Source organism: Musca vetustissima, unplaced genomic scaffold (genome assembly GCF_032173495.1).
Source record: "Musca vetustissima isolate MV318-11 ecotype Yass unplaced genomic scaffold, APGP_CSIRO_Mvet_v1 utg10798, whole genome shotgun sequence".
Taxonomy (NCBI): Eukaryota; Metazoa; Arthropoda; class Insecta; order Diptera; family Muscidae; genus Musca; species Musca vetustissima.
The window spans coordinates 68,534-96,010 of NW_026872440.1; the positions used below are offsets into that span (position 1 = coordinate 68,534).

General features: G+C 33.8%; 1 protein-coding gene across 1 annotated transcript in view; it reads left to right on the forward strand.

Moving 5' to 3' along the window:
• Positions 1-24,182, forward strand: part of LOC133338265 (uncharacterized protein DDB_G0283357) — a gene marked incomplete at its 5' end in the record, with an annotated part of 84,700 nt that extends 60,518 nt beyond the window's left edge. The window contains 2 exon segments of the mRNA XM_061546477.1: positions 23,210-24,068; positions 24,124-24,182. Of these exon segments, the coding sequence (XP_061402461.1) occupies positions 23,210-24,068; positions 24,124-24,182 (918 nt within the window).
• Between the last annotated feature and the right edge of the window lie 3,295 nt (positions 24,183-27,477).

Consider the following 27,477-nt stretch of genomic DNA (forward strand, 5'->3'; position numbering starts at 1 on the left):
CAAAATTATGAAAGTCCTACCCCATACAAAAATTAAAGTTCATTGTGCTAATAAAAGATAAAGTTATGTCCTGAATATGGAAGATAATGGCAAAAATAGACAAATTATGATGAAACAAAGTACCAAAACAGCAACATTATGAAGATTAGAAAACAAAAAATGGAATATGAAGGCACAGTATGAACTAGCAGGACTTTCGATAATATTATTATTTTTTTTTTTTTTTTTGCAAATGAAGCATAACATAAACTAATGGAGTCGGAGGAGTTTGTCAGTACATTTTGTTCTTTATTTGTGAAACAAAGGAATTGTTATTATTCCAAAAATGAAAATTACTGATTTTTTCTGGGATAGATTAGTTATCAATACACAATATTTACTTCGTAATGATATCTGTAGGAATATAATCTTTAAGTTGAGAACAATCCTTTAAAATATTTTGGAAAATAAAAGAAGAATGTTACTTATTGATATGCATTTTAATGGCACCTGTAACGGATATGCCATAGTTTGCTTTATGTCCGAAATGCATGGAAATAATTGCAGGGGTCTCAAAGGGAAAATGGATGTCATATATTCACTATGACTTCACAAATTCTTTAAAATATTAAAGTGATTCAATATATTTTCCAAAATGTAAGGCTAAATTATATCGCCGGACCATAAACCGATCTAAACAGTCACACATAGTCGCAAATCCATTCGCTAATATTGGATTGGATGTACCTGAAGGAGTGTATCAATGGATCCTATCTTCGGACTGATCTAGGCTTGGTAAAAATAATAGGTTTTTGTACAATGTTGTTAAAATCGAGGACTTCATTCGCATGATATCCAAAAATTAATATTCAACCAAATTTTGACCGTTTTGTGGGGAAGGTACCACAAGGAGTTGACCGACATTCCCTGACCTTGATCTAAATTTAAAAGAATTATTACAATGTGCAAAGTTTAGATTAACTCGGTTACTGCCTGCGAGATTATCGTGCGCACCAGCAGGCCAGACAAACAGTTTTTTGTAAACCGATTTCAAATAGTGTGAAATGGATTTGGTCCAAATAAACATGGAGTCTAAAACCAATATTACGATGAGGCATATTTTTTCTCAATTGTATACATACTCATTAGCCATAAGGCTGACGGTATAAAAATTCTATGTCGATTTAGCTATGTCAGCAAGCCTGTTAAAATCATGATAAAGTTCGTAATATTTAAGATATAGCCTGGAAACTGGATCTATTGGCCCAGGTTTTGGTGCGGCTCTCATAGTCCAATATTTATTTTAGGAAAATTTTCTAACCGAATGGGCTGTAATTTGGTATACTGGGGTTTTGGAGACTGACATGCATATAAGGACTATTATAGATCCAAATTTGTCATGTTCCCCATATAGAGGTCCCACACAGTTTTCGATATTTTGAGGATTTTTGCTGTATTATTCAGTCGAAAATGCTCTAATTTACATTTTGGCGTTTTGCATACTGACATAGAGCTGAGCAGAACATCATCCCTTTAGGTCCTTTTTGACATAGCCCCCATATACAGGTTGCACACAATTTTCGATATTTTGAGGCTTGTAGCCTCTTTTTTCGAAACGAAAAGACTGTAATATGCCATTTCAGAGTTCTATAGGCTCTCATACATCTGAGCAAAAAATAATCGTATTTTCAAATCGAAAAGGTTCTAGCATAGATAATTATAAACATAAACTCATAGATTTTCCGAGTTCCAGATGTAACCCATTAACTTGTTGACGTAGGCACCGACTTGGAAGTAGGCCTATGCAGTCAAAATATTTTTTTCGATGAAATTACAGATCACTTGCATGAATAGAATGAAGTACCTAATGGTATTCGTTGCATTGTCGGTACTTTTTAAGGTTTCCGCAGCATTTTTCCACTGAAGTGACTGTAATTTGGTTTTCCGGTTTCATGGAGGGCGAAAACTGTCCATGTTTGAACCTATATAAACATCCCACCGAATTTTTGGTATTTTGAATGCTGCATATTCTTTAATGGTTAAATATATATTTGGGGCTTATCAGTATCTCCCCACAAAAGGTATTTTTTCTTTTTTTAATTTGTTGTTCAAATATCATAGGATTGAAATGTCCGGGTTGACCCAAGCTGAAGTACATTAACCAACACTACATAAATTGCACTTTTCTTTTACCTTCCCCACAAATTATCAAAAATTATAAAATTCGAAAATTTACTGTGAGGCAAATAGAGTACATTTGGTGCGTTGAATAAATATCGTAACATTTTTACCAAACCAAAAATATCAAATTACAGCCATTTCGGTGGAAAAACGTGTCCAAAATCCACAAAATAGCGAATACTGGGGTATACCGTTATATGGGGGCTACCCTGAAATTCAAAATACCAAATTATAGCCAATTCGGTGGATAAACGTGTCCAAAATCCCAAAAAATACCGAATATTGGGGGAGTACATTTATATTGGGGTTAAACCAAAACGTGGGGCGATATATCCCATTTGTAATACCAAACATCCTAGGAGTACTTGCAATATCTATGTAAATTTTCAGAGCTCTATCTTAAATATTGCGATCTCTATCGTGATTTCAACAGACGGAACACAATAAATCGGTTATATTAGATTGGGGAAAATACAATATTTTTTTATGAACTATAGAACTTTATTCAACAAGCTCCGGAATGTCCGATTTGGGCCAAATATGCACCGTTTTGTTTTGTGATGTGTTGCCATTTTGAAGGTAATTTTATAATGCCTCTCTCATAGAAATCCTGCTGTATATTTGCCAGAAACTCTAGTAGTCCATTTTCTCAATCCTCCTTGATGGCAATTTTTTATCATCAAAGAAATTTTGCAATGTAAGACCAGTAACGAAAGTAGTAAAGTCGGACGGGGCCGACTTTATGAATCCCTTCACCACTTAGGGTATATTCAACAGATGAATTCTAACAGACGTTGAAGGACCATAAACACGAAAATGGATCCATAAACATGTCATTCTTCAACCTACACTAAATTTTTCATTTGGTCAGATATAGAGTTGCTATAGATATAATATATATATATATATATATATAACAATTTACATAAAATCGGAAGAAAAGATATATAGGACTATATCTAAATCTGAACCGATTTTCACGACACTTAACACATCATTCTAGACCTAATTCATTACGCTATGCCGTGAAAATCGAAAGAAATATATATGGACTTTGGTGCACCATTTACATTAAATCAGATGAAAATATATATGGGCGCTATATCTAAATCTAAATCATTACGCTATGCCAAATTTCGTGCAAATCAAAATATATAAAGGGACTTAGATACACCATTAACATTAAATCGGACAAAAATATATATGTGAGCTATATCTAAATCTGGACCGATTTTAAGGAAAGTTAACACACATCATTCTAGAAAAAATTCAGTACGCTGTACCAAATTTTGTTCAAATCGAAAGATATATAAGGACTTTGGGTCACCATTTACATTAAATCGGACGAAAATATATATGGGGGCTATATCAAAGTCTGGACCGATTTTCAGGAAACTTAACACACATCAGTCTAGACCTAATTTTTTACGCTATGCCAAATTTCGTGCAAATCGAAAGATATATAGGGACTTTGGTACACCATTTATATTAAATCGGACGAAAATATATGGGAGCTATATCTAAATCTGGACCGATTTTCTGGAAACTTGACACACATCACTCTAATTCATTACGGTATGCAAAATTTCGTGCAAATCGAAAGATATAAGGGGATTTTGGTACACCATTTACATTAAATCGGACGAAAATATATATGGGAGCTATATCTAAATATGGACCGATTTTGAGGAAACTTAACACACATCATTCTAGACCTAATTCAGTACGCTGTGCCAAATTTCGTACAAATCGAAAAATATATAGGGATTTTGGTACACCATTTACATTAAATCAGACGAAAATATATATGGGAGCTATATATAAATCTGGGCCGATTTACACGAAACTTCGCAGACAACACTCTTGGCTCAATTCAGTAGGTTGTGCCAAATTTCGTGCAAATCGAAAGATATATGGACGGACATGTATAAATCGACTCAGAAAGTGATTCTATAGATATTTTCAAAAGGAACCATGTGTCTATCTCGTTTCCTTTTGCCTGTTACAAACATATGCACAAATACCCTGTACCACAGTGTGGTGAAGGGTATAAAAATAATATAATCGCTTGGTGCCAAGTCCGGACTGTATAGCGAATGCATTAAAACTTCCCAACCAAACTCCCGAAGTTTCTGGCGAGTCACTGTATATGTGTGTGGCCTAGTGTTGTCCTGGTGGAACACGACATCTCTCCTGTTGGCCAATTTTGGCCGTTTCTGGTCAATTGCTATCTTCAAACGGCCCAGTTGTTGACAGCAGAGATCAGAAGTTAGCGTTTGGCCATATGAAGCAACTCGTAATAAATAATCCCCTTCCAGGACTAACGCCCAGTAAGGGCGTTTGGCCACCGTTTGAGGTGCTTCACCGCTCTTTGACCACGATCGTTTTCGCACAGGATTATCTTATTTGATCCATTTCATATCTTCCGTCACCACCGCTTAAGAAATTGGTATTCTCATTCCGTTTGGCCAAGGATTCGCAGATGGAAATTCGATCCATCCTATTTTTTTTTTTTTTTTGGTAATTGGTGTGGCACCCAAACATCGAGCTTTTTTTGAATTCAGCTTTGTGCCGGTCAATTTCGATCATTTCTCAGATTTTATCGACATTTTTATAATGGATTTTTTCACCAATTTAATATATACTTTATGGGATTTCCGGTGAATATTTCGATGTGTTGAAAACGGAATGACAAATTTACATAATTTTGTTGTTTTTTGTAATTAAAGAAAATTCCTTTTGAAGACGGACATGATGGCAAAATTAGCAAAATGGCAGACCTAGGAAAATTACCAATTTCAATTACCAATTACAAAATCGACCAAAACCAAGCTGGAAAATAAGGAAGATATTGCCCGAATATATTTATGCTAGTTAATGAATGGGGGATGGGCCCCCTTAAAACGGTGCATTGTCTACAAATCATTTGATTTATTTAGATTAAGTTTTAAAAATAGTACCAATTAATACCAATTATAACCTTTTATATGTATGCACTCATCTCCATTGATTTCCAATTTTTAAGCAAACACTATGCTACAGCAATAAACACATACCATGTTTATTTAATACAGAAATAATTTCAAATAGAAATTTATTGCACTTTATGTCAATTGTTCACTTTATTTTTTCCCCCCTCTCTCTCTATTTTAATAAATATTTTTTTTTTATGTGAATATTTGTATTTGAATAGAATACACATTTTCGAAACGATCCAAATCAAAGCAAATATTGTAATTTATTCATGCATTCAAACAAACGTCCATTGATTCATGTGTATATGTATGTATGGATTTATGCACGTTCAGCATTGAATTGAAATACATATGAAATATTGATATGTTAGCATGCAATTTTTAGAAAAATATTGTTTTTAGGATATTTCTAAAAATTGCCAACTGACTAACCTCATGCCACAACAATTCAATGTTCTTTCGGTAATAATAACAACAACAAAAAATACGAGTTGATAAAAGGCAAACTGTAATAATTTTTAATTTATTTTATTTTGGAAATTTATTGCAAAAAAAAAAAAACGAACAATTTGATCAAATAAACAACAAAGGAATATGCATTTATTTTCTGAATGAAATTGATCGATGGTAACGTTTGTTTTTAAAGGTGTGTGTGTGTGAGTGTGGCTGAATTTGTTTTTCCTTTTTTACTCCTTTGATTGATAGAATATTGAATATTGTTGGTGTTGCATATTTTTGGTTTCATCAAGTGAAATTAAATGAAAACACATTTGTGTATTTCGTTATTTTGTCTTGTTTATTTTTTGTGTGAGTCAACAGAAAAAGAAGTGGGATTTTTATTTTCAATGAAGTTAAAGCACTAAAAGTCACAAAGTCATATGATTTCGAAATAATAAACTTGATGTGTATAATCAAGCTAATTCATTTGAAATAAACTATGTCTGTTGCAATGTGATAAAACAAATTATCTTAGCATATAGATTCAATTTTTTTTTATATAATCATAATATTTTGAATAGATATTGTGAAACCAAGTAACATTTAAAATGTGCAGGGCAGAAATAGTTTTTGGGGATAAAAATTTTGCAGATTTTTTTCAAATTTGACGTTGCGGAAACTTTTGAATTATGACGTAACACGATTTCTTTCCACTGGAGAAATTAATAATTTAAGTAGGTAATTCGAAAAGGAAATAATAAAGACCGATGGTGCTGACTCTGAAGGTATTCCTCTTTCTATAGGAGAGCTGCAAGTAATTGTCTTCCTATGGAAAAGCTTTCTTCTTTCTGCGGAAGAGCTGCAGGTATTCTTCATCCTGGAGAGATGGAGGTATTTTTTCCTAAAGATAAGCTACAGGTATTCTACTTCGTACAGGAGAGCTGCAGGTATTCCACTTCCTACTATAGGAGAGCTGCAAGTATTTATACCCTTCACCACACTGTGGTACAGGGTATTATGTCTTTGTGCATATGTTTGTAACAGGCAAAATGAAACGAGATAGACACATGGTTCCTTTTGAGAATATGCATAGAATCACTTTTTAAGTCGATTTAAGCATTTCCGTCCGTCTGTCCATGTTAAATTGTAAACAAAGTACAGGTCGCATTTCTGATTCGAATTGGATGAAATTTAGCACAGCTCATTTATTTGGCCCAAGGACGAACCCTATTGAAATTGGGAAAAATCGGTTCAAATTTAGATATAGCTCTCATATATATTTTCGTCCGATTTAAGGAAAATAGTGCACCAAAGTCCCGATATATCTTTCAATTTGCGCGAAATTTGGCATATCGAACTAAATCAAGTCTAGAGTAATGTCTGCCAAGTTTCGTGAAAATCGGTCCAGATTAAGATATAACTCCCATATATAGTTTCGTCCGATTTCATGTAAATGGTGCACCAAAGTCCCTATATATCTTTCGATTTGCACGAACTTTGGCATAACGTACTGAATTGAGTATGGAATGATGAGTGGTGAGTTTCGGGAAAATCGGTTCAGATTTAGATATAACTCCCATATATATTTTTGTCCGATTTTAAGTAAATGGTGCACCAAAGTTCATGCAAATCTTTCGAATTGCACGAATTTTGGCATAGCGTACTGAATTGAGTCTAGAATGATGTCTGCTTAGTTTCGTGAAAATCGGTTCAGATTTAGATATAACTCCCATATTTATTTTTGTCCGATTTTAAGTAAATGGTGCACCAAAGTCCATGCAAATCTTTCGAATTGCACGAATTTTGGCATAGCGTACTGAATTGAGTCTAGAATGATGTCAGCTTAGTTTCGTGAAAATCGGATCAGATTTAGATATATCTGTCATATATAGTTTCGACCGATTTTAGGTAAATGGCGCACAAAAGTCCCTGAAAATCATTCGATTTGCACGAATTTTGGAATAGCGTACTTAATTAAGTCTAAAATGATGTGTGCTATGTTTCGAGAAAATCGATTTAGATTTAAATGTAGCTCCAATATATAGATTCACCCGATTTTAGGTAAATGGTACACAAAATCCCGGAAAATCATTCGATTTGCACGAATTTTAGCAATCATGTTAATTTTACAACAAATAATCCATTGGTGTCTGACGGTGATTAAATTTTAAACATGGTTAAGGGTATCATATAGTCGGCCCAGTTCGACTTTGCTACTTTCCTTACTTGTTCTTCCTGTAGAAGAGTTTTAGGTACTCTTTTTCCTTGGGGAGAGCTACAGGTATTCTTTTCCCTATGGAAGAGCTGGAGGTATTCTTATTATAATTTATGGGTATAAATTATGTATTTTAAAAACCAGTGAGCCGAGCAGTATAGTCGGACTGGGCGGACCATATTTTCTTTAGAAGTATATTCCGAGTTTGGACCATATTTCGCAATATCTGCATACTCTTAATCGATTAGAGGTCAGCAGATCTTCAATCTTACCCTGGCATATTTTCCAAATAATTTTTTTTCCGGAGTAAACATTTACGCCATACGATTCAAATTTGGTTATTCTACATACAAACAAGTCTTTGTTGAGTTGAACCTCTAAAACATTTTTGAAACAAACATTCTAAATATTTGGTCAGACCTCTTATCCGTTTGAAATTTGTGATGTTCGGCTTGCAATAGAGGCCTCTAGAGCGACTAGGAAACCATAGAGTAATATGGCTTTTGGTTCATCCCATTCCTTAAATATCATCTGATTATTTCCAAAATTTGATATAAAAGTCTTGTCCCATTAACCTATACATGTCCGTCCGCTTATCCGCCCTCGGTCACTCTTATGATCCAAATTGAATGAAAATTGGCAGAGCTCATTTGTTTGGCCCATATTGAAATTGGAAAAAGCGGTTCAGATTTATTTCTATCTCCCTAAATAATTGGTGCACCAAAGACCCCAAAGTTAGCCCGATTTGCGCAAAATTTTGCAAACGTACTGAAGTTGATATAGCCTAATGTGTACTAAGTTTTGCTGAAATCGGATTTGATTTAAATATAGTTCCCATATATAGTCTTGTCCGAATTTAAGTAAATTGTGCCCAAAACCCCAAAGTTAGAGCGGTTAGCACAAAATTTTGCAAAACGTTAGTATAGCCTAAAGTGAGTTTTGAAATCGGTTCTGAGGGAAATTAGGTCCGTATAACGCCAGGGACCAAAGACATTCCAACGTTTCTTTAAAACTGAAATTAGAAATATAAATTTTAAAATTCCGGTGAAAGTAACCGATAAAGAAGGGAAATTTTTTGATTTGAGATACTTACCAAAATATATACCGGGGTTTATATGTTTTAATAATGAAGGAACATTATTGGATCTGAGATACTTATCAACATTTTTATAGAAACCTTGCTGAATGAAATACTGGTAATTTGTAATTAAAATTTCATAATATCAAATTTCAAAAATTCCCTTTAATAATGGAAATCTCTCAAACCATATACCTCGGAATATATTTTGATACATATCTAACCTTACTGAACGAAATGCTGACGATTTGTAATTAAAATGTCATTTCATTGAATATCAAAAATTCTATTTTATAATGAAAATCTCTCAAACCATAATTTTTGTCTATGTATTTCTGTAATTTGTCCATTATACAGATGGTCGATAACGACATTTTATTTGGTTTTCTTGGAACTCTTCATCACCGTTGTGTCATTTTGTGATGTGTCAAAAAATATGAGTTTTGGAATAAAAAAACACATAATTTTCCCTATTTGCAATAGTACGAAGGACATAGGTTGATTCTAATGAAATTTGAAAAGTTTATTATGTTGACACTCCTTCAGAAGCACTAAAATTACCCAGCAACGTTCAGTGTAGCCATAAAAAAACGCAATATCAAATTTATCTATTTGTCATTTGTCATTTTTTTGTCTTATTATTATTTTGACAAATGACAGTCAGTGTCTGTTGATTTAACGAGGGCGTAACTGTCTGGCTGGCTATATGAATGTTAAAATTGCAATGTCCCTCCTCTGTGTTTATTCTGTGCGGGACAAATTGTTGATGAAATAAAAATGAGGAACATAAAAAAATTGGTAATTTTTTTTCATAATGAGATACGGGCTAGAAATGGGAACTATCGGTTGTTAGATCATTTTTTTAATATCAGAAATATACACATCACATTTCTTCCATTACCAAAAATAAAAATTAAAAATTTAATTAAAGACTTTTGCTTAAACAAAAATTCAAAATAACACTCAAAGGCTTTACAAGGAAGACAATAGCTAGCTATTGGTTGTTTTGTTCAAATTAAAGCGCATTACTGCCTCCGGTAAGTAATTATCATCATACTGGCTGAATACACACAGGAAATGAAAATCGTAGATACATGTTAACAGCACACACACACACACACATAGCTACAACAGTGAACAAACAACGAAAACAAAAATACACAGCTACCAATGATTTAATTTTCAAAGTTAAAATTTCTCTCAAAATACTCACTCACTCTTTCCTTAATATCTTAAAGGATATTAACAGGCATGGGTTTTGAGTATGCCAAAAGCAAAATGAAACTGCCTTGCTAGATAGTATTTCTAGGCAATGTTAGAAGGATAATGGTGATGATGATGGCCAAAATGTTCTCAGACTCCCAAAAAAAACAACAGTTTGTCAGTCGACAACAACTACGACGACAATGATGATGATGGTGGTGCTGATGACTCCATGGTAACATGTAAGCACTTTGAAGTTAAAACACCCATAGATTACCAGTAAATGTGTTTTGTTTCCCAATGTATGGTGTATAATCGAGTCTAGGTTTGTGTGTGTGTACTCTTCTGTTCACCACACATTCGAATACAAGAGATCCCCATGAGTACTTTTGTGGATACACAATACTTTCACAACATAAATATGAAGCTTTTATGCTGATTTAGTAATTTTTGGATTTAAATACATTACTCACACTCGCTGAAAAAATTTTCAATCCACAAACTTGAAAAAAAAACGTAAACATTAAACACACACACACTCATACTGTATATCCATTCACTCAATTACCCGCAAACACCAACAAAAATGTATATGGGCGCACACCCACCCAGTCATTCATTGAGGAATGAACTGTGGAAATTTCATAAAATAGAAAATATTTTTTTGGAAGTTGTTTTCCAAATTTTCGAAATCTGCCACCTGTGACTCATGCTGAATATGATAGTTCATAGGTAATACTAATGTTGAACAGAAATTCAACATTATCCATACCACTTTTTAATTCAAAGTTTATTAGACAGATATAGCATCATTCAAAGAAGTCCGACGAAATTATTTAAAATTCGAACCAATTCAACCTAATACTACTCACGGAATTTAAACAGGTCAAATGAAATCCAGATTTACTTCCCCATATCTGTTCGACTTTTTATAAAACACATATATCCTGTAAAAAGTATGTCGAATCATTTTTGGCTTCAACTTGGCACACCCTAATATTTGTTACAAATGTCGGTCCGAATGTAGAGTGACGTGAATCTAGAATGACGTGTTTCATGTCTAGTGAGAAGGCTCACTAGTACAAAATGAAACCAGTAAGGAAAGTAGTTAAGTCGGACTGGACCGACAATACGATATCCTTCACCACTTTGGCTATTTTCTACATAGTCTCCTAACAGACGTCGCCTTTTCGAAAGAACACTGACATGAAATTGAACAAGATATGTATATAAGAACTTTGGTGCAACATTTCAATTAAATCGGACGAAAATATATATGGAAGCTTAATCTAAATCTAAACCGATTTTCACGAAATTTAGCACACATCATTATAGACTCTATTCTGTACGCTATGTCAAATTTCGCGTATATCTAAATATTTTTAGGGACTTTGGCGCACTATTTACCTCAAATCGGAAGAAAATATATATGGGAGCCATATCTAAATCTGAACCGATATTCACGAAACTTAACACACATCATTCTAGACTTAATTAAATGCGCTATACCAAATCTCGTGCAAATCGAACGATATAAAGGGACTTTAGTTCACCATTAACATTATATCGGACGAACATAAATATGGGAGCTATATCTAAATCTGAACCGATTTCCGGGAAAATAAGCACATATCATTCTAGACTTAATTTAGTACGCTATGCCAAATTTCGTGAAAATCGAAGGATAATAAGGGAGTTTGACGCACCATTTACATAAAATCGACCGAAAATATATATTGGAGCTATATCTAAATCTGAACCGGTTTTCACGAAACTCAACTCAAATCAACCCAAACTTAATTCAATACGCAGTGCTAAATTTCGTGTAAATCGAAAGATATATAGGGACTTTGGTGCCCCACTAACATTAAATCGGGCGAAAATATATATGAGAGCTATATCTAGATCTCAACCGATTTTCAGGAAACTTCACGTACGCCATTGTAGGCCTAATTCAGTACGCTATGCCATATTTCGTGCAAATCGAAAGATATATAGGGAATTTGGTGTCCCATTTACATAAAATCGGACGAAAATATATATGAGAGCTATATCTAGATCTGAACCGATTTTCACAAAACTTCACGTACGCCATTGTAGGCCTAATTCAGTACGCTATGCCATACATTAAATCGGACGGATTTATATATGGGAGCTATATCAAAATCTGAACCGATTTTCACCAAACTTAGCACACATTATTCTAGGCTTAATTCAGTACGCTCTCCAAAATTTCGTGGCAATCGAAAGATATACAGGGACTTTGGTGCACCATTGACATAAAATCGGACGAAAATATATATGAGAGCTATATCTAGATCTGAAACGATTTCACGTACTCCATTGTAGGCCTAATTCAGTACGCTATGCCATATTTCGTGCAAATCGAAATATATATAGGGACTTTGGTGCACCATTTACATTAAATCGGACGAAATTATATATGAGAGCTACATCTAAATCTTTACCGATTTTTCCCAATAGGGCTCGTCCTTAGGCCAAATAATTGAGCTGTGCCAAATTTCATCCAGTTCGTATCATAAATGCGATCTGTACTTTGTTTACAATGTAACATGGAGAGACAGACGGATTGGTAACTGTAATCGCGGTATGATCACAGTTACCAAACCACATGTCTGTAAGTCCCTGTAAGCCCCTCTTGTCGATAATTATGTCAAATTTATTCAAAACACTGTGCCCTATGAATATTTAGTTCTAACCGTGAATGTCTGGCAGCAAAAATAGACTTTCTAGAGACTATTAACTGTACTCTAACTTAGAGTGGTAGTATTTTCATACATAGCTTCGTTTCGTTTTGGCACACTATTTTGGAATGGTTACGTAAAAGTTCTATGTTTGGATTTTTCGGTGTTAACGCTGATGTTGGTGTAGTTGGTGTTGTTTTTGCTTCGAAATGTTACTTTGTTAAATGTATGTTTATTGCCATAGTACATTAGAAAGACTTATACCACAACTCTTACACACAATTATAAACAGTAGCTGAAAAGCGCCCCAAAATGGTGGCACGCATACAACTAGACAGATAAGGCTCAAAGCAATGTGAACAGACAATGCTGGCAAGAATTTAATTAACTTTAATTTATTTTGCAGTTACCAAAAAATAAAACGAAAACAGGAACATTACTTTTTCACAAAACAATGTTTATGTTTGGCAAAATAACAACAGCAACAACAATAAAGGACACTCTCACTCACTCATTCACTAACACATACGTACACAATTATTCAAATGAAAGCCAGCCATTGAAAATAAAAGTATCTGAAAAAAATCGGCAGTGTGAGGATGTGGAAGCCTTTATGTCTGCAAAATTTTTGTTTTGAGTTTTATTTATTTTTTTCACACACAAAAAGGGCAATTTTTTTTTATTTTTCCTTTTATTTGATTTTATTAGTAGTGAGGTAAAGGGATCGGTCATCTGAGAGAACGTTAGGGTGTGTTTTCTGTTGTGAAACTTTTTGCAATAAAAAAATTCCTCAAAAACTGAATTTAGTGGAAGCAATTGAAGAACCTCTCAAAATATAATTCAGATATATAAGTTAATATTTTAAAATAGATAATGTTTTGGGTAATTTATTAATTTTTTAATCATTTTTTAAATAACTTTTTTTATAATAGTTCAAAATTGTGTAACGAGGAGGAAATTTATTTTATGAAGAATTTCAATAACATAAAATTTGAAACTGAAAACTATTTAGTAAAGATTTTTTGGCGAAGAAATTTTGAATATTTCAGTGGGGTATAAAAGAGATACAAATAATAAACTGTAAAATAAAATAATTTTAAAGCAGTCATATTTAAGCGAAATATATGTTACCTTAAAATTCAGGTCGCTAAGTCAAGAAATAAGTCCACAAATCCATTTGAATGACAGAAAAGCATCACAATAGAGCTCGACATATTTGAGAATGCGTTTTTAATCACAAAGAGTATCATTTTCCGTGCAGAAAATTGTTCATGGTGTACATTTCATCATAGCGATGAAGGTATCATAATGGCGTAAAATACCTCTACGTAGAAAATATTCAATGTTTTTCAAGAGGTACATCCCAATTTTAAATATTTAAAGATTTTTTTTTCAAACAAACTAAAATACTTTTCGACAGAAAATGGTTCAAGTTGTCGGAAAGTTCTCCAAATTTTAACCTTGGTATTCTGAGGGTTTAAACACAATGTTTCTGAAATTTTGAATTCTCATCTTCAAAATTGGTCCACCTTTTGCTATAACAGATTTATAAGTTTCACTTTTATTGTTTATATCCTCCGCCTTATGGCTATTAAGGGTTTATACAATTTGATGTGGCAAGCATGTGCCTCATTTTTGACCACATGATTTTGATTTGGTCCGAATCCTCTTCTGACAATGTGGAATCTGACTGCCTGGCGGGTGTCTCGACTGTAGTAACCGATTCCATCGAAACTCGTAATATTTCTTCCAAACTAAAATTTATTTTAAAACCAGTAGGGAAAGTAGTAAAGTCGACTATGTGATACCCTTCACCACTTTGGGTATATTCTACATATGTCTCCGAACAGACGTCACATTTTAGAAAGAACATTGAAATGGAATTAAACGAACATGAGTCTTTATGTCTTCCTGGAACCTATGCTAAATTTCATTTCATTTGGACAAGTTTAAAGTCATTTGCGTACAATGGGACAAATTTATGTAAATCAATTTAGATCAAACTTGATAAAATTTACCATCAATCAGACACCCGTTTAAAATATATATGAAAGCTGTGTCTGCATATGTACCAATTTCAACAAAATCAATAACATTCGAGTCTCAATTCGATACGTTGTGCAAAATATCGTGTCACTCGGTGCACCATTTACCTAAAATCCAACGAAAATATATATATGGGAAATATATCTAAATCTGAACCGCTTTTCACGAAACTTAGACTGAATTTAGTAAACTATGCCAAATTTGGTGCAAATCGAAAAATATATGGGGACTTTGCTACACCAATTACCTAAAATCGGACGAAAATTTATATGAAGGCTATATCTAAATCTGAACCGATTTTCAGGAAACTTAACACACATCATTCTAAACTTAATTCAATACACTATGCCAAATTTCTTGCAAATCGAATAATATATAGATGTTTTGGTATACCAATTACATAAAATCGGACGAATATATATATGGGACCTATATCTAAATCTGAATCGACTTCCATGAAATTTAACACACATCATTGTAGACTTAATTCAGTGTGCCATGCAAAATTTCGTGCAAATCGAATGATATGTAAATGCATTGGTACACCAATTACCTACATTCGGGCGAACATTTATAGGGGAGCTATATCTAAATCTGAACCGATTTTCATGATATTTAACACGCATCATTGTAGACTTCAATAAGTACACCATGCCAAATTTCATGCAATTGAATGATGTAAAGATGCCTTGGTACACTATTTACATTAAATCGGACGAAAATATATATGAGAGCTATATCTAAATCTGAACCGATTTTCACGAAACATAGCTACACATCATTCTAGATTCAATTCCATACGTTATGTCAAATTTCGTCTTCGTATATCAAAATCTGAACGATTTTCCCCAATTTCAATAGGGTTCGTCCTTCGGCCAAACAAGCTGTGCCAAATTTCATCCAAATCGGATTATAAATGCGACCTGTACTTTGTTTACAATTTAACACCAACAAACGGACGGACATGCATAAATCGACATAAAAAGTGATTCTATGCATATTCTGAAAAGGAACCATGTGTCTATCTCGTTTCCTTTTGCCTGTTACAAACATTTGCATAAAGAGATAATACCCTGTATCACAGTGTAGTGAAGGGTTCAAATGGGGATTTAGCTAAAAATTAATTATATGTCATGCGAACGGACTATCTGACCACAAACCCCACAAAGGGTTAATAATTTGAATACTTGAAAATCTCTTATGAAGCGAACGGGATATTCATTTTCATCCAAACAAACACATCGTAACATTTTCCTTCAGGGGTAAAATATACACGCTTTAGAAATTGATCGATCTTTATTAAAACAAATCTGTTAATTCTTTGTCCCGATCCCCTTCTCCATGCAAAAATTTGCCATGTTTGAGCAATAATTGCAACTTCTGGAGCGACCAGAAAATCAGAAAAAAATAAAGTTTTTGATTCATTTCAACCCCAAAATATTAACCGATCTTTACCAAAAACAATAGGGGTCTTTGTTGACCAGAACCCATCTTACATGTATAATTTCGTGGAGATAGGTCCATAACTGTGGTCTGTATCTTGTTTACAAATTATAATGGACAGACGGGCGGACACACATGTATAGATCGACTCAGCTAGTCGATATATGACGATTTGTATACTTAAAGGTGGTCTAGGACCAATATTTCGTGGCGTTACAAAATCTTGGGGCCGAACAAAGCTACAATACCCTGACAACATAGTTGTGTAGGGTATAAATACTCCTCCTCGATGCTAGACAGTAATTTAGTAGACCCCCGCAAATAGAGGGTATATATGTATGTGTCAGCTACACCGACCGACACTTTTTAAATGATTTAATTTTTGGTACCTCATTAAAAAATGTTTTAAAATGTTTGAGTCCGAACTTAACAACATTTTTAAGTCTTTTGAACTTAGCATCCTCCACATCAAAAGTCAACTTAATTTGCCTATTTTTCAACACTTCCTTGTTACGTTATCAAAATACTTTGTCGTATTCTTCTTATCTAAAATAACAATTTAATTAAAACCTGTTTCGGTTAAATACACACATTTCAAATATAAGAAAACATACATTAAGTGTTGATAAACTTTAATAAGGATATACTTGGGAGAAACTTTTCAATCAAAATCACCACTCAAAGGATCAATGCTGTGGCATTGTTCGCCAACTAAACAAAGGCTGCTGAAATACGAATCGTATCTTGAAGTTTGCATATACTTCGATGAATAGAAAACAAAAACAAACACACACACCTACAAATTTGTGTGTTAACCCTTTGCACGACTATTATAACTAGTCATCAATACATTGATTATACATACTAGACAACATGTGTATGTATGTAAATACACACGCACACAACCATACATACGTACATTGAAAGAAAAGTGTTCTGTATACAAAGTAATTTTCAAGATGAATGCAATTTTAATTAATGGAAAATCAAACTTCACAATAACAACAACAACAACGATGACTACTACAACACACATTGTGTAGTACAAACTCTTTAGTTTTACAAAAGGATACCATTATCCTTTAAAAATAAACAAACAAAGAAACCAGCAAAGAGACAGCCAGCCTAGCAGCTAGAGAACAGGCAAACACAAACACAGTGACACACAATGGGCCACACATGGCGAGCCTCTTAGCCAAGTTTCCGTTTGATCAAATTAAAGTGGTGAATAAATTCAAAACAAAAAAGGAAAGCAATGAAAAGGAAATTCTTTTTGAAGATTAATATCATAAATAAATTGTGCATGTTCCTGAAATGCAAACACGCACACACACATGCATATTTCTGTTGTGTGTGGAGATGATGATGCTTATGTTAGTGGCAATATTTTGAATGAATTCCATTGAATATCACTTCATCACATCACTTCCGAGTCCTTTCTATTGACACTCATTCGTTCGTTTCATATTGCCATTAACATGCATTTTTTGTGTTGTTGTTGTTGTTTTCTATTTTTTTTTTTTTTAATTCGAAGTCTATAATCAAATTGTGTGTATTGTGATTACTTCATTACGTTTGTATATTTTTCATTCCTTTTTCGATAAGGAAATTTGTTTTGAGTATGCCGACTGAGGCCAGTGAATTAGAACTTTGGAAGAAAAAATTTAGAAAATTTATATGGAAGTTATTATAAATTTGAACCGATTAATTCTGGGCTCAATTTCATATTCTGTGCAAAATTTCGTGTTACACGGACATACTGTGGGGTCTGATGCGCCAAGTACCTAAAAGGCAAGGTCCTTGGAGCAAGAGATAAATAAAATATGTACGATATGCAAAATTTAGTGCCAATAGCACAAACAATGGGGTTTATGTGGGGAGCTATATCTAACTGGGAACCGAAAGATAATAGTAAGAAAATTTACATAGGATATTTATCTAAATTTTTACCGATTTTCACCAATCTCAATAAGCCAAATTTCCAAATTAATAACAACTCCAACATCTGTAAATTATAAACCTCACATTTCTCATTGATTTCTTCTTCGTATTTTACCTTACAAAACATTCGAATTACTTAGAAAGAAAAAAAAAACAATTTACCCAGAACAGCACATTCAATCTCAACCGAAGCATTATTTTGATGAAGAAAATATGTATGAGAATAAATATGAGAAGAATTCATCTACTTTGCTTTATTTATCAAGCAAAAAGAAAAAAACAAAAATCTACACATTTCTATGCGAATTGAAATTCCATATGAATTGACATGAATTCCAACTCATTAATTCTACTCAACTGAAATATGTACGTGACATTGTTTTCGTAACATTTTTGTTTTTGGCAAAAACAGAAAAATAAAATGGAATTTTGTGCATGTTTGATTGCAACTATTTGATGGAAATATTTTTCGCCTTTTGACAGCATTAATTAAAGGTTATATGGAAATAATAAAGAATACATTAAATACATTGATAAGGAAGTTTATATTTATAAATTTTTGAATTTAAATTAAAAACAGACAAATACAACGAATACGTCCATTGAATGCCTTACACATTTGATTACAGTTAATCATCTGTTAAATACATTCTGTGAATGTTTTTCAAATTATCGAAAAGCTCAACATATGGAATAGAGCTCATATTTTGATTGCAACCATACATGGCGTATACGTAATTTGATATACATGAAATATTGATATACATCAATCATTCGCATATAAAAGTGATTTGATTAAACTAACATTTCGTGTCGTGGTATCATAGGTTGTGACAAAAATTTATGCAATTATGAACAGATTTATGGGGTAATGAAGGCATTTTAAAACTATATAAAATATATGTGCAGTAATATGTCTGAGAAGAGGGTTTCGAAAAAGTTACAACATAACTTTTACCTAGCATCTATGCAAAAACGAGTAAGGAAAGTAGTAAAGTCGGAATGGACCGACTATATGATACCACTTTGCGTATATTCAACATATGTATCCTAACAAATCGATAGATATGTAGGGACTTTGGAACCCCATTTACCTTAAATCGGACGAAAATATATATGGGAGCCAATCTAAATGTGAACCGATTTTCTCGAAACTCGACACACATCATTCTAGACACAATTCAGTATACTACGCAAAATTCAATTCAAATTGAAAGATATATAGGGGCTTTGCCTTAACTCGGACGAAAATATGTATAGGAGCTATATCTAAATGTGAACCGATTTTCTCGAAAATTGGCACACATCATTCTAGACACAATTATATCGAAAGATATATAGGGGCTTTGGTGCCCCATTTACCTTAAATCGGATGAAAATATATATAGGAGCTATATCTAAATCCAAAACGATTTTCTCGAAACTTAGCACATATCATTCTGGACCTAATTCAGTACCCTATGCCAAATTTCGTGCAAATCGAAAGATATATAGGGGCTTTTGTGCACCATTTACATAGAATCGGACACAACTATATATTGGAGCTATATCTAAATCCAAACCGATTTTCTCGAAACTTAGCACATATCATTCCGGACCTAATTCAGTACCCTATGCCAAATTTCGTGCAAATCGAAAGATATATAGAACTTTGGTGCCCCATTTACCTTAAATCGGATAAAACTATATATGGGAGCTATATCTTAATCTGAACCAATTTTCTTGAAACTTGACACACATCATTCTAAACACAACACAGTATACCACGCAAAATTTCGTGCAAATCGAAAGATATATAGGGACTTTGGTGCGCCATTTACATAAAATCGGACTATATATGGGAGCTATATCTAAATCTGAAGCGATTTTCACGAAACATAGCACACATCATTCTGGACCTAATTCAAATCTCTATACAAAATTTCATGCAAATCGCAAGATATACAGGGACTTTTGTTCCCCGATTTACCTTAAATCAGACGAAACTATATGCGGGAGCTGTATCTAAATCTGAACCGATTTTTTTAAATTTCAATAGGGTTCGTCCTTGGTAGAAGTAAGTGACTCGAAAGATATACAGGGACTTTTGTTCCCCGATTTACCTTAAATCGGACGAAACTATATACGGGAGCTATATCTAAATCTAAACCGATTTTCTTAAATTTCAATAAGGTTCGTCATATGTCTATCTCGTTTCCTTTTTGCCTGTTACAAACATATGCACAAAGGCATAATACCATTTTTAGACTCAATTGCTGTAGAGAAGACTATGTATTATTAGAGTGTTCTAGAAAAAATTGAAAATTTAAAAAAATTGAAAATTTAAATTTAAATCCAGAATATCACTTTAAAATTTCAAGTGGAAATTTTAGCAACTCTAGAAGATATAGTCGATTCATTTTGCCTGTATAAAGCGAGGCAGAAGTGCTTCTCAAATTAATAATTACTTCTGAAAGACATAGAGCCTTGAAGTTGATAGTATATCCAAAAAGAGTGGTCGACCTTTAAGTTGATACCAATTATATTGTCGTATGTACTCTGATGTGGGAATTACACTTAAATATTTAAAGGTGCTTACGTATTAAGATATTATTTAGTAACCAATTACCACACTAGAGGGCTGAAATATAGCGCTGATCGCTTTTAAATTTTCCATGAAATTCCAGTTATTGTCAAGAACAACGCATATAACCTTGGTGATGATCAGATAATAATTTCGGAATGAAATGTGCCGAAAACTTTTTTTGTGTTTTTCAATCTATACCCTACAAATATAACCCGAACATCACAACACACACGGCGAATCTGGACATTGACATTGGAATTTGAAGAGATATTCGGAAAATGTGTCAGTGTAAGAAAGAGGTGCTGTTGACCTCTAATCGGGCAAGAGGGTGCAAATATCACGAAAAATTACCCAGGTTCGGAATAAAAATCCGCAGAATGTTAGAGTTCCGTGGCAATTGTGTGTACTGCTCCGCTCTCTGGTTTTCTAACTCGGTTTGTTGTCGAATATTCGCCATTTTGTTAATTTTCCAATGCACTATAGACCAGAATAAATATCGGTCGGCTTTTTCCCGTAGCCCCCATATAACTGTACCCCAATTTTCAGTATATTGTGTACATTGGGAAATTTGGTACATTGGGTTCTTATTGGGTACCATATTTCTCCACTAAAAATTATATATGGGTCCACTTTTTCTTGTAGCCATCATATAAATTTCAATATTTTGGTGTGTTTGAGCTTTTTTTTCGACCGAATTTTCTGCAATTTAGTAGTTTGAATTCTTATTGGGTAGCAAATCTTTCCACTAAAAATTATAAATATAGATCCACTTTTTCGCGTAGCCCCCATATAGCGGTACCTCAATGTTATGTATTTTGGCGTTCTTGAGCAGGTTTTTAACAGAATTAACTGTAATTTGTAGTCGTATTGGGTAAAAAAATCTACCACCTTCCATTCACCAAACATTAGTAAAATTCGTTCATTTTGGTTTACGCTTATTTCACTTATTAAAGTTTTAATTAGATTTGTGAAGTCGGGATATATCAATCTGCCAGGGCATCTTCGTACCTATTGCACCCCTTTCTTAGACTAATTTGTTGGGTTTTATTTGAAGTGTGATTTTTATGTGGAGGAAATCCAAAATTTTTTTATCCTGATTATATATTTGACCAAATATTACGGTTTGTTAAGTTCGGTTGAAATCGTGTTTGCCTCTCGATTCATATGTGTTTACACCATTTCAACATTTTTGTAGGGAGTTACCAGATGAGTTGGGACGATTCTTTATTATGATTTTAATTTTTTTGGCATACATATAAATAAGATTGTTTTGAAATAAACAAAATATTTGAACCACATCTCATTTGGGGCGTATACTTTTATATGCATCTATATTAAAATATATCCGCGAGAAGGTCTATTAACTCTAAATTTGGGACACTTCATTAAGAAAAGGTCAATTACCTAACAAAAACTCTTCCACTATTTGTGACCTATATTGTCAGTTTTCTTGCAGAACCCGGAATGCTTTCTATATGGGACTAAAATAAAAATAGATAGCCAATAATTGTACCTATAATATACATTTTTTACAAAAAAGATTTAACATCCTCACACTCAAAATCTCACATAGGTTAAAATATCCGGATACTTCCCTAAAATTGTACAATGAGTACTATGGACACCAATTAACACGTGTCTAGGACCGAAATGGGTCTAGAATGGTAACAATGTGTCAATCTTAGAGAAAATGTTTTTGTAATTATTTGAATATGACGTATATAATGCATTTTTAATTTGGGATAAACACAAAGACCCATAAGGCAATTGCATTTTCTATATTATAAAGGTTTGTTGTTCTATATTATTATGGCATTGTTTTCAAAAATATTTTGTATCGGATTTTGAAATTATTTTGCAAAAAAATACTCTCTATAAGAATTTATTAAAAATAAGCATATACTACATTTAAGATAAACAAATTATTTATATTTATGCACGTTTAGTATATAACGCAAAATCAAACACGTACGTATGTAAACATATATTTTTATTATATTAGAAGTTTGTGTATAATACATATTTATAATAATTATTTTATACAAACCTTAAAATATTTTCCCCATATAAATATTAAGAAACTCCCATCCTCCAAAGAATAGCATGATTGCCCGTTGTGTATATGCTTTCTTTAAATGAATTAAAATACCCACCTCAAAATATGCATGACATATTATATTTATTATATTCTTGTCCTCTTGATGTTGTTTGTTGTCCATTGAAAATAAAATATATATGACAGTGAAATTTTGTTTGTATATGAAACATTTCAATGACAATTTTGGTAAATCCCAATTTCTTATATATTCTTGTTTCTTCCCCCACCTGCGTACTCGATACGATACGCAATGTTGTTCTGTTTCTTTTGTTCTATTTTCTTTTGTATTAAAAATTTGAAAAAAACAAAACAAAAATATTTGTTATATGCAAACCCTGTAGTCTACCACCAACAACACCTCCACCATTACCAACACCACCATAACCACCTGTATCACCACCACCTCAACCAATACAATTGGCAATGATAGGCTTCAGGCAAACGGAACAAACAATTCATCGGCATCGCATTCAATGTCGACAACCTGTAGTGAAGATGATTTGGAGGAGATAGACGAGGAACCCAGTCACACCGAAGAAGACGATGATGATGATGGTGGCGAGCATAATCCATGCGGCAGACAAGAGGGCCAGCATAGCGACAGTAATAATCGTCTAAATGATAGCTACGATGATGTCTCCTATGATGAATATGATGATGGCTCTTCAATTAATAACAATAACACCACCACCAACAACAATTGCAGTTCAGAACTGCAAACACCTGAAAGTGTTGACAATGATCATCAGGTAGAAGAATTCAATAGGAATATTGGTCAAACGATGTTGTTGCCTGTTTCCCATCGTATTAATTTAGATAATTGTAATGCCAATAGCAACAACAGCAACAATAACAATTCCAGCACTCAATGGCAATATCCATCAACCGTAAATGCACAGCCACCCAGCTTATTATCCCCCAATGCTAATACAGTCATGCATCCGACTATGAATCCCCATAGCATCACTGCCAATATTGTCCCCATCACAACCAACAATCCGGCTGCCACATCCACGTCCATGAATAGCAATAATATAGTTATTACAACACAACCCTTATCATCATTTACGGGCACCACAAATTCCAATAATACAGCCACAATTCCGGCCAATGCCACAGCAGACACACAACAGCATCAACATCACCATCAGCATAATAATTCCCCCATGCAGGACTTGCAGAAAATTGAAAATTTAAATAGCAATTCGAATTCAAATACCAATTTAAATTCTCCCCAAATCCCCAAAACCAGCAGCAATGCATTTAGTTCCACCCCTGGTAGTGGCGGTAAAATGGCAACCAGTGCTGGAGTGAATGTATCGTCAATGCCATCATCATCAACATCGGTAGCATCAGCAATATCATCGCCATCGAATGTGGCAGGAGCGACAACAACAACAACGTCAACAGCAATAGCATCAAATGAAATGCCAAACCCACAAAATCCGTTACAAAATCAAAATCAAAATATTTCCTCCAGTTTAGAGATAATCCTTTCACCAATTATACTAAGTAGTCGACGGTAAGTTTTTAATTTTGTAATTTGGTTCTATAAAGTGTTCTTTCCACCCCCGCCCCAAATCCAGTGTATTTTGAGTGTATATTTTTCTATAAGTGTTTTGTATTTCAATTGTATTTATTCTTAGTTTATATAAAGTATCATAGTGAGTCTATTATGATAATGTCGTTCCAAATGTGAGTTTATTTCAATAGAATTCATTCAGTTTTACGATTACATTCTGCAGTGCCACTTAATTATGAATTGAAATTACTGATTTTTAGTTACCACTAGAAGATTACATAGCTTACTTAAGGTGTATCATTTACATAGAAATATATATGGGAGCTATATCTAAATCTGATCCGATTTTCCCGAAACTTACCACTCATAATTATATACTCAGTTCATTACGGTATGCCAAATGCCGTGCAAATTGAAGGATATATAGGGACTTTGGTGCACTATTTACCTAAAATCGGACGAAAATGTATATGGGAGCTACATCGAAATCTGAACCGATTTTTCCGAAACTCACCAATCATCATTCTAGGCTTAATTCAGTACGTTGTACCACACTTCGTGCAAATCGAAGTATATATAAGGACTTTGGTGCACCATTTACATAAAATCGGACGAAAATATATATGGGAGCTATATCTAAATCTGAACTGATTTTTCTCAATTTAAATAGGGTTTGTCCTTGGGCTAAATAAATGAGCTGTGCCAAATTTCATCCAATTCAATTTATAAATGAGACCTGTACTTTGTTTAGAATTTAACATGGGCAGACAGACAGACAGACGGACGGACGAACGGACGGACGGACATAAATCGACTTAGAAAGTGATTTTTTGCATATTCCCAAAAGGAACCATGTGTCTATCTCGTTTCCTTTTGCCTGTTACAAACATATATACAAAGACATAATATCCTGTACCACAGTGTGGTGAAGGGTATAAAAAAGCGTTAAGTTCAGCCGGGTCGAACCAGGTCCTTCGCCATAGGGAACATACCAAAATGTGTACCTATACCGAAAATTCTGCGAACAGATTTATTTCAATCATAATGTACACCAAAATACAAATTTCAGCAATGAAGATTCTTCCTAACAACCCCAAAAAGTGGAACGATATTGACGACGCATGATCGTGTTGAACATGTGTAAAAAATCCCCATCACCGACGTATACAGGTTTTATTTCGGTTGAATATGAAAATGGTAATTGCAGAGAAAATTGTATGTGTAGGTTTCAAGAGGCTATGCCTAGAGTGGGATCACATTTCTGCATCACAATACATTCGTTTATGCTAAATGTTAAACATACCGAAAATCGATGGGGTATGTGGCGGCTAGTCCTAAATGTGGACCCCCAAAATTGGGGGTATCCTTATATAGGGCTACCCGAAAATACGGACCAATATTTATAATTTTTAGTGGAGAGATTTGCTACCCAAAAATGCCAAATTACAGCGGATTCGGTTGAAAATTTTGCTCAAAACCTCCAAACTACTGAACATTTGGTGGTACCGTTATACTGTACCAAATTTAGAACACAGTAGTACCAATTTCCATAGTACCAATTTCCAATTTCCTGCATATCCCAATCCTACACCCCCACACTGATCCTAAATCCAAGTTTCAGGATTATAACTCTATATGTTCACCCACAATTCAAATTGTACTAAATTTAGTACATAGTAGTGCCAATTTCCAAATCTTCCTACGTACCCCAATCCTACACCTCCACAGTGTTCCTAAATCAAAATTTCAGGATTCCAACTCTTTCGGTTCACCCACAATTCAAATTGTACCAAATTTAGTACACATTAGTACTAATTTCCAAAAATTCCTACATATCTCAATCTTACACCTCAAGAGTGATCCTGACTCCAAATTTCATGATTCTAGCTCTATTGGTTCTACTAAAATTCAAATTGTACCAAATTTAGTACCATTTAGTGCACATACGTATCATTTTCTTAAACTGAATCCCGACCCCAATCCCTCACCCCTACAGTGATCCTAAGTTCAAATTTCATTGTTCCCGCTCTATCCGTTCACCTAAATCCAAACTGTTTCGATTATAATACGATTTAGAACTTTTCGTACCCACAAGTAACAAATTTCTAAAACTACGTTCATATCCCACTCCGTTCACTTTCATATCCCACTACACTCCGACGGTACTATTAATTTCAAATTCCAGCTCGATTTGTATCTCCAAATTAAATTTCTACCAAATATAGTACCATATTGTACTTTTCGTACACATGAGTACACGCTTTCAATACCATCTCCTTAAATGGACCCTACTTCTCAACCATAATTCACATTCAAAAATTCAAGTTTTTAGCCCTATCCGTTCACATGCTACATAATTGTACCAAATTTAGTACATTTTCGTACTTTTCGGATAGTTATAGTTCGAATTTCCAAAACCCTTTTGGTCCATCTATCCTACACTCCATCAACGACCACCAAACCAAATTTCAGAGTTCTAGCTCCACCGGTTCGCCAAATACAAATGGTATCAAATTTAGTACTTTTCGTACGAATTTCCAAAAACCCAGCCTTACATGTCACCTTTGGATCAAGAGTGACCCTCACCCAAAACTTCTAGCTTCAGCCAGTCAGACAATCGCTTTAGCATCACCCAGTCAGTCAATCACTTTACTCTTTTATTAGTATAGATTAAATTTGTACCAAATATAGTACCATATAGTACTTTTCGTACACATGAGTACACGCTTTCAAAACCATCTCCTTTAATGGATCCTACTTCTCAACCATAATTCACATTCCAAATTTCAATTTTTAGCGCTATCCATTCACACGCTACGAATCTGTACCAAATTAAGTACATTTTAGTAGTTTTCGGATAGTTATAGTTCGAATTTCCAAAAACCCTTTGCTATGCCTATCCTACACTCTATCAGCGACCACCAATCCAAATTTCAGAGTTCTAGCTCTACCGGTTCGCCAAATACAAATGGTATCACATTTAGTACTTTTCGTACTGTTCTAGTACGAATTTCCAAAACCCAGCCTTCAGCCAACCCTAGCTTCAGCCGTTTCGTCTGGGCGTTGATGAATCGTTAAATCAGCCAG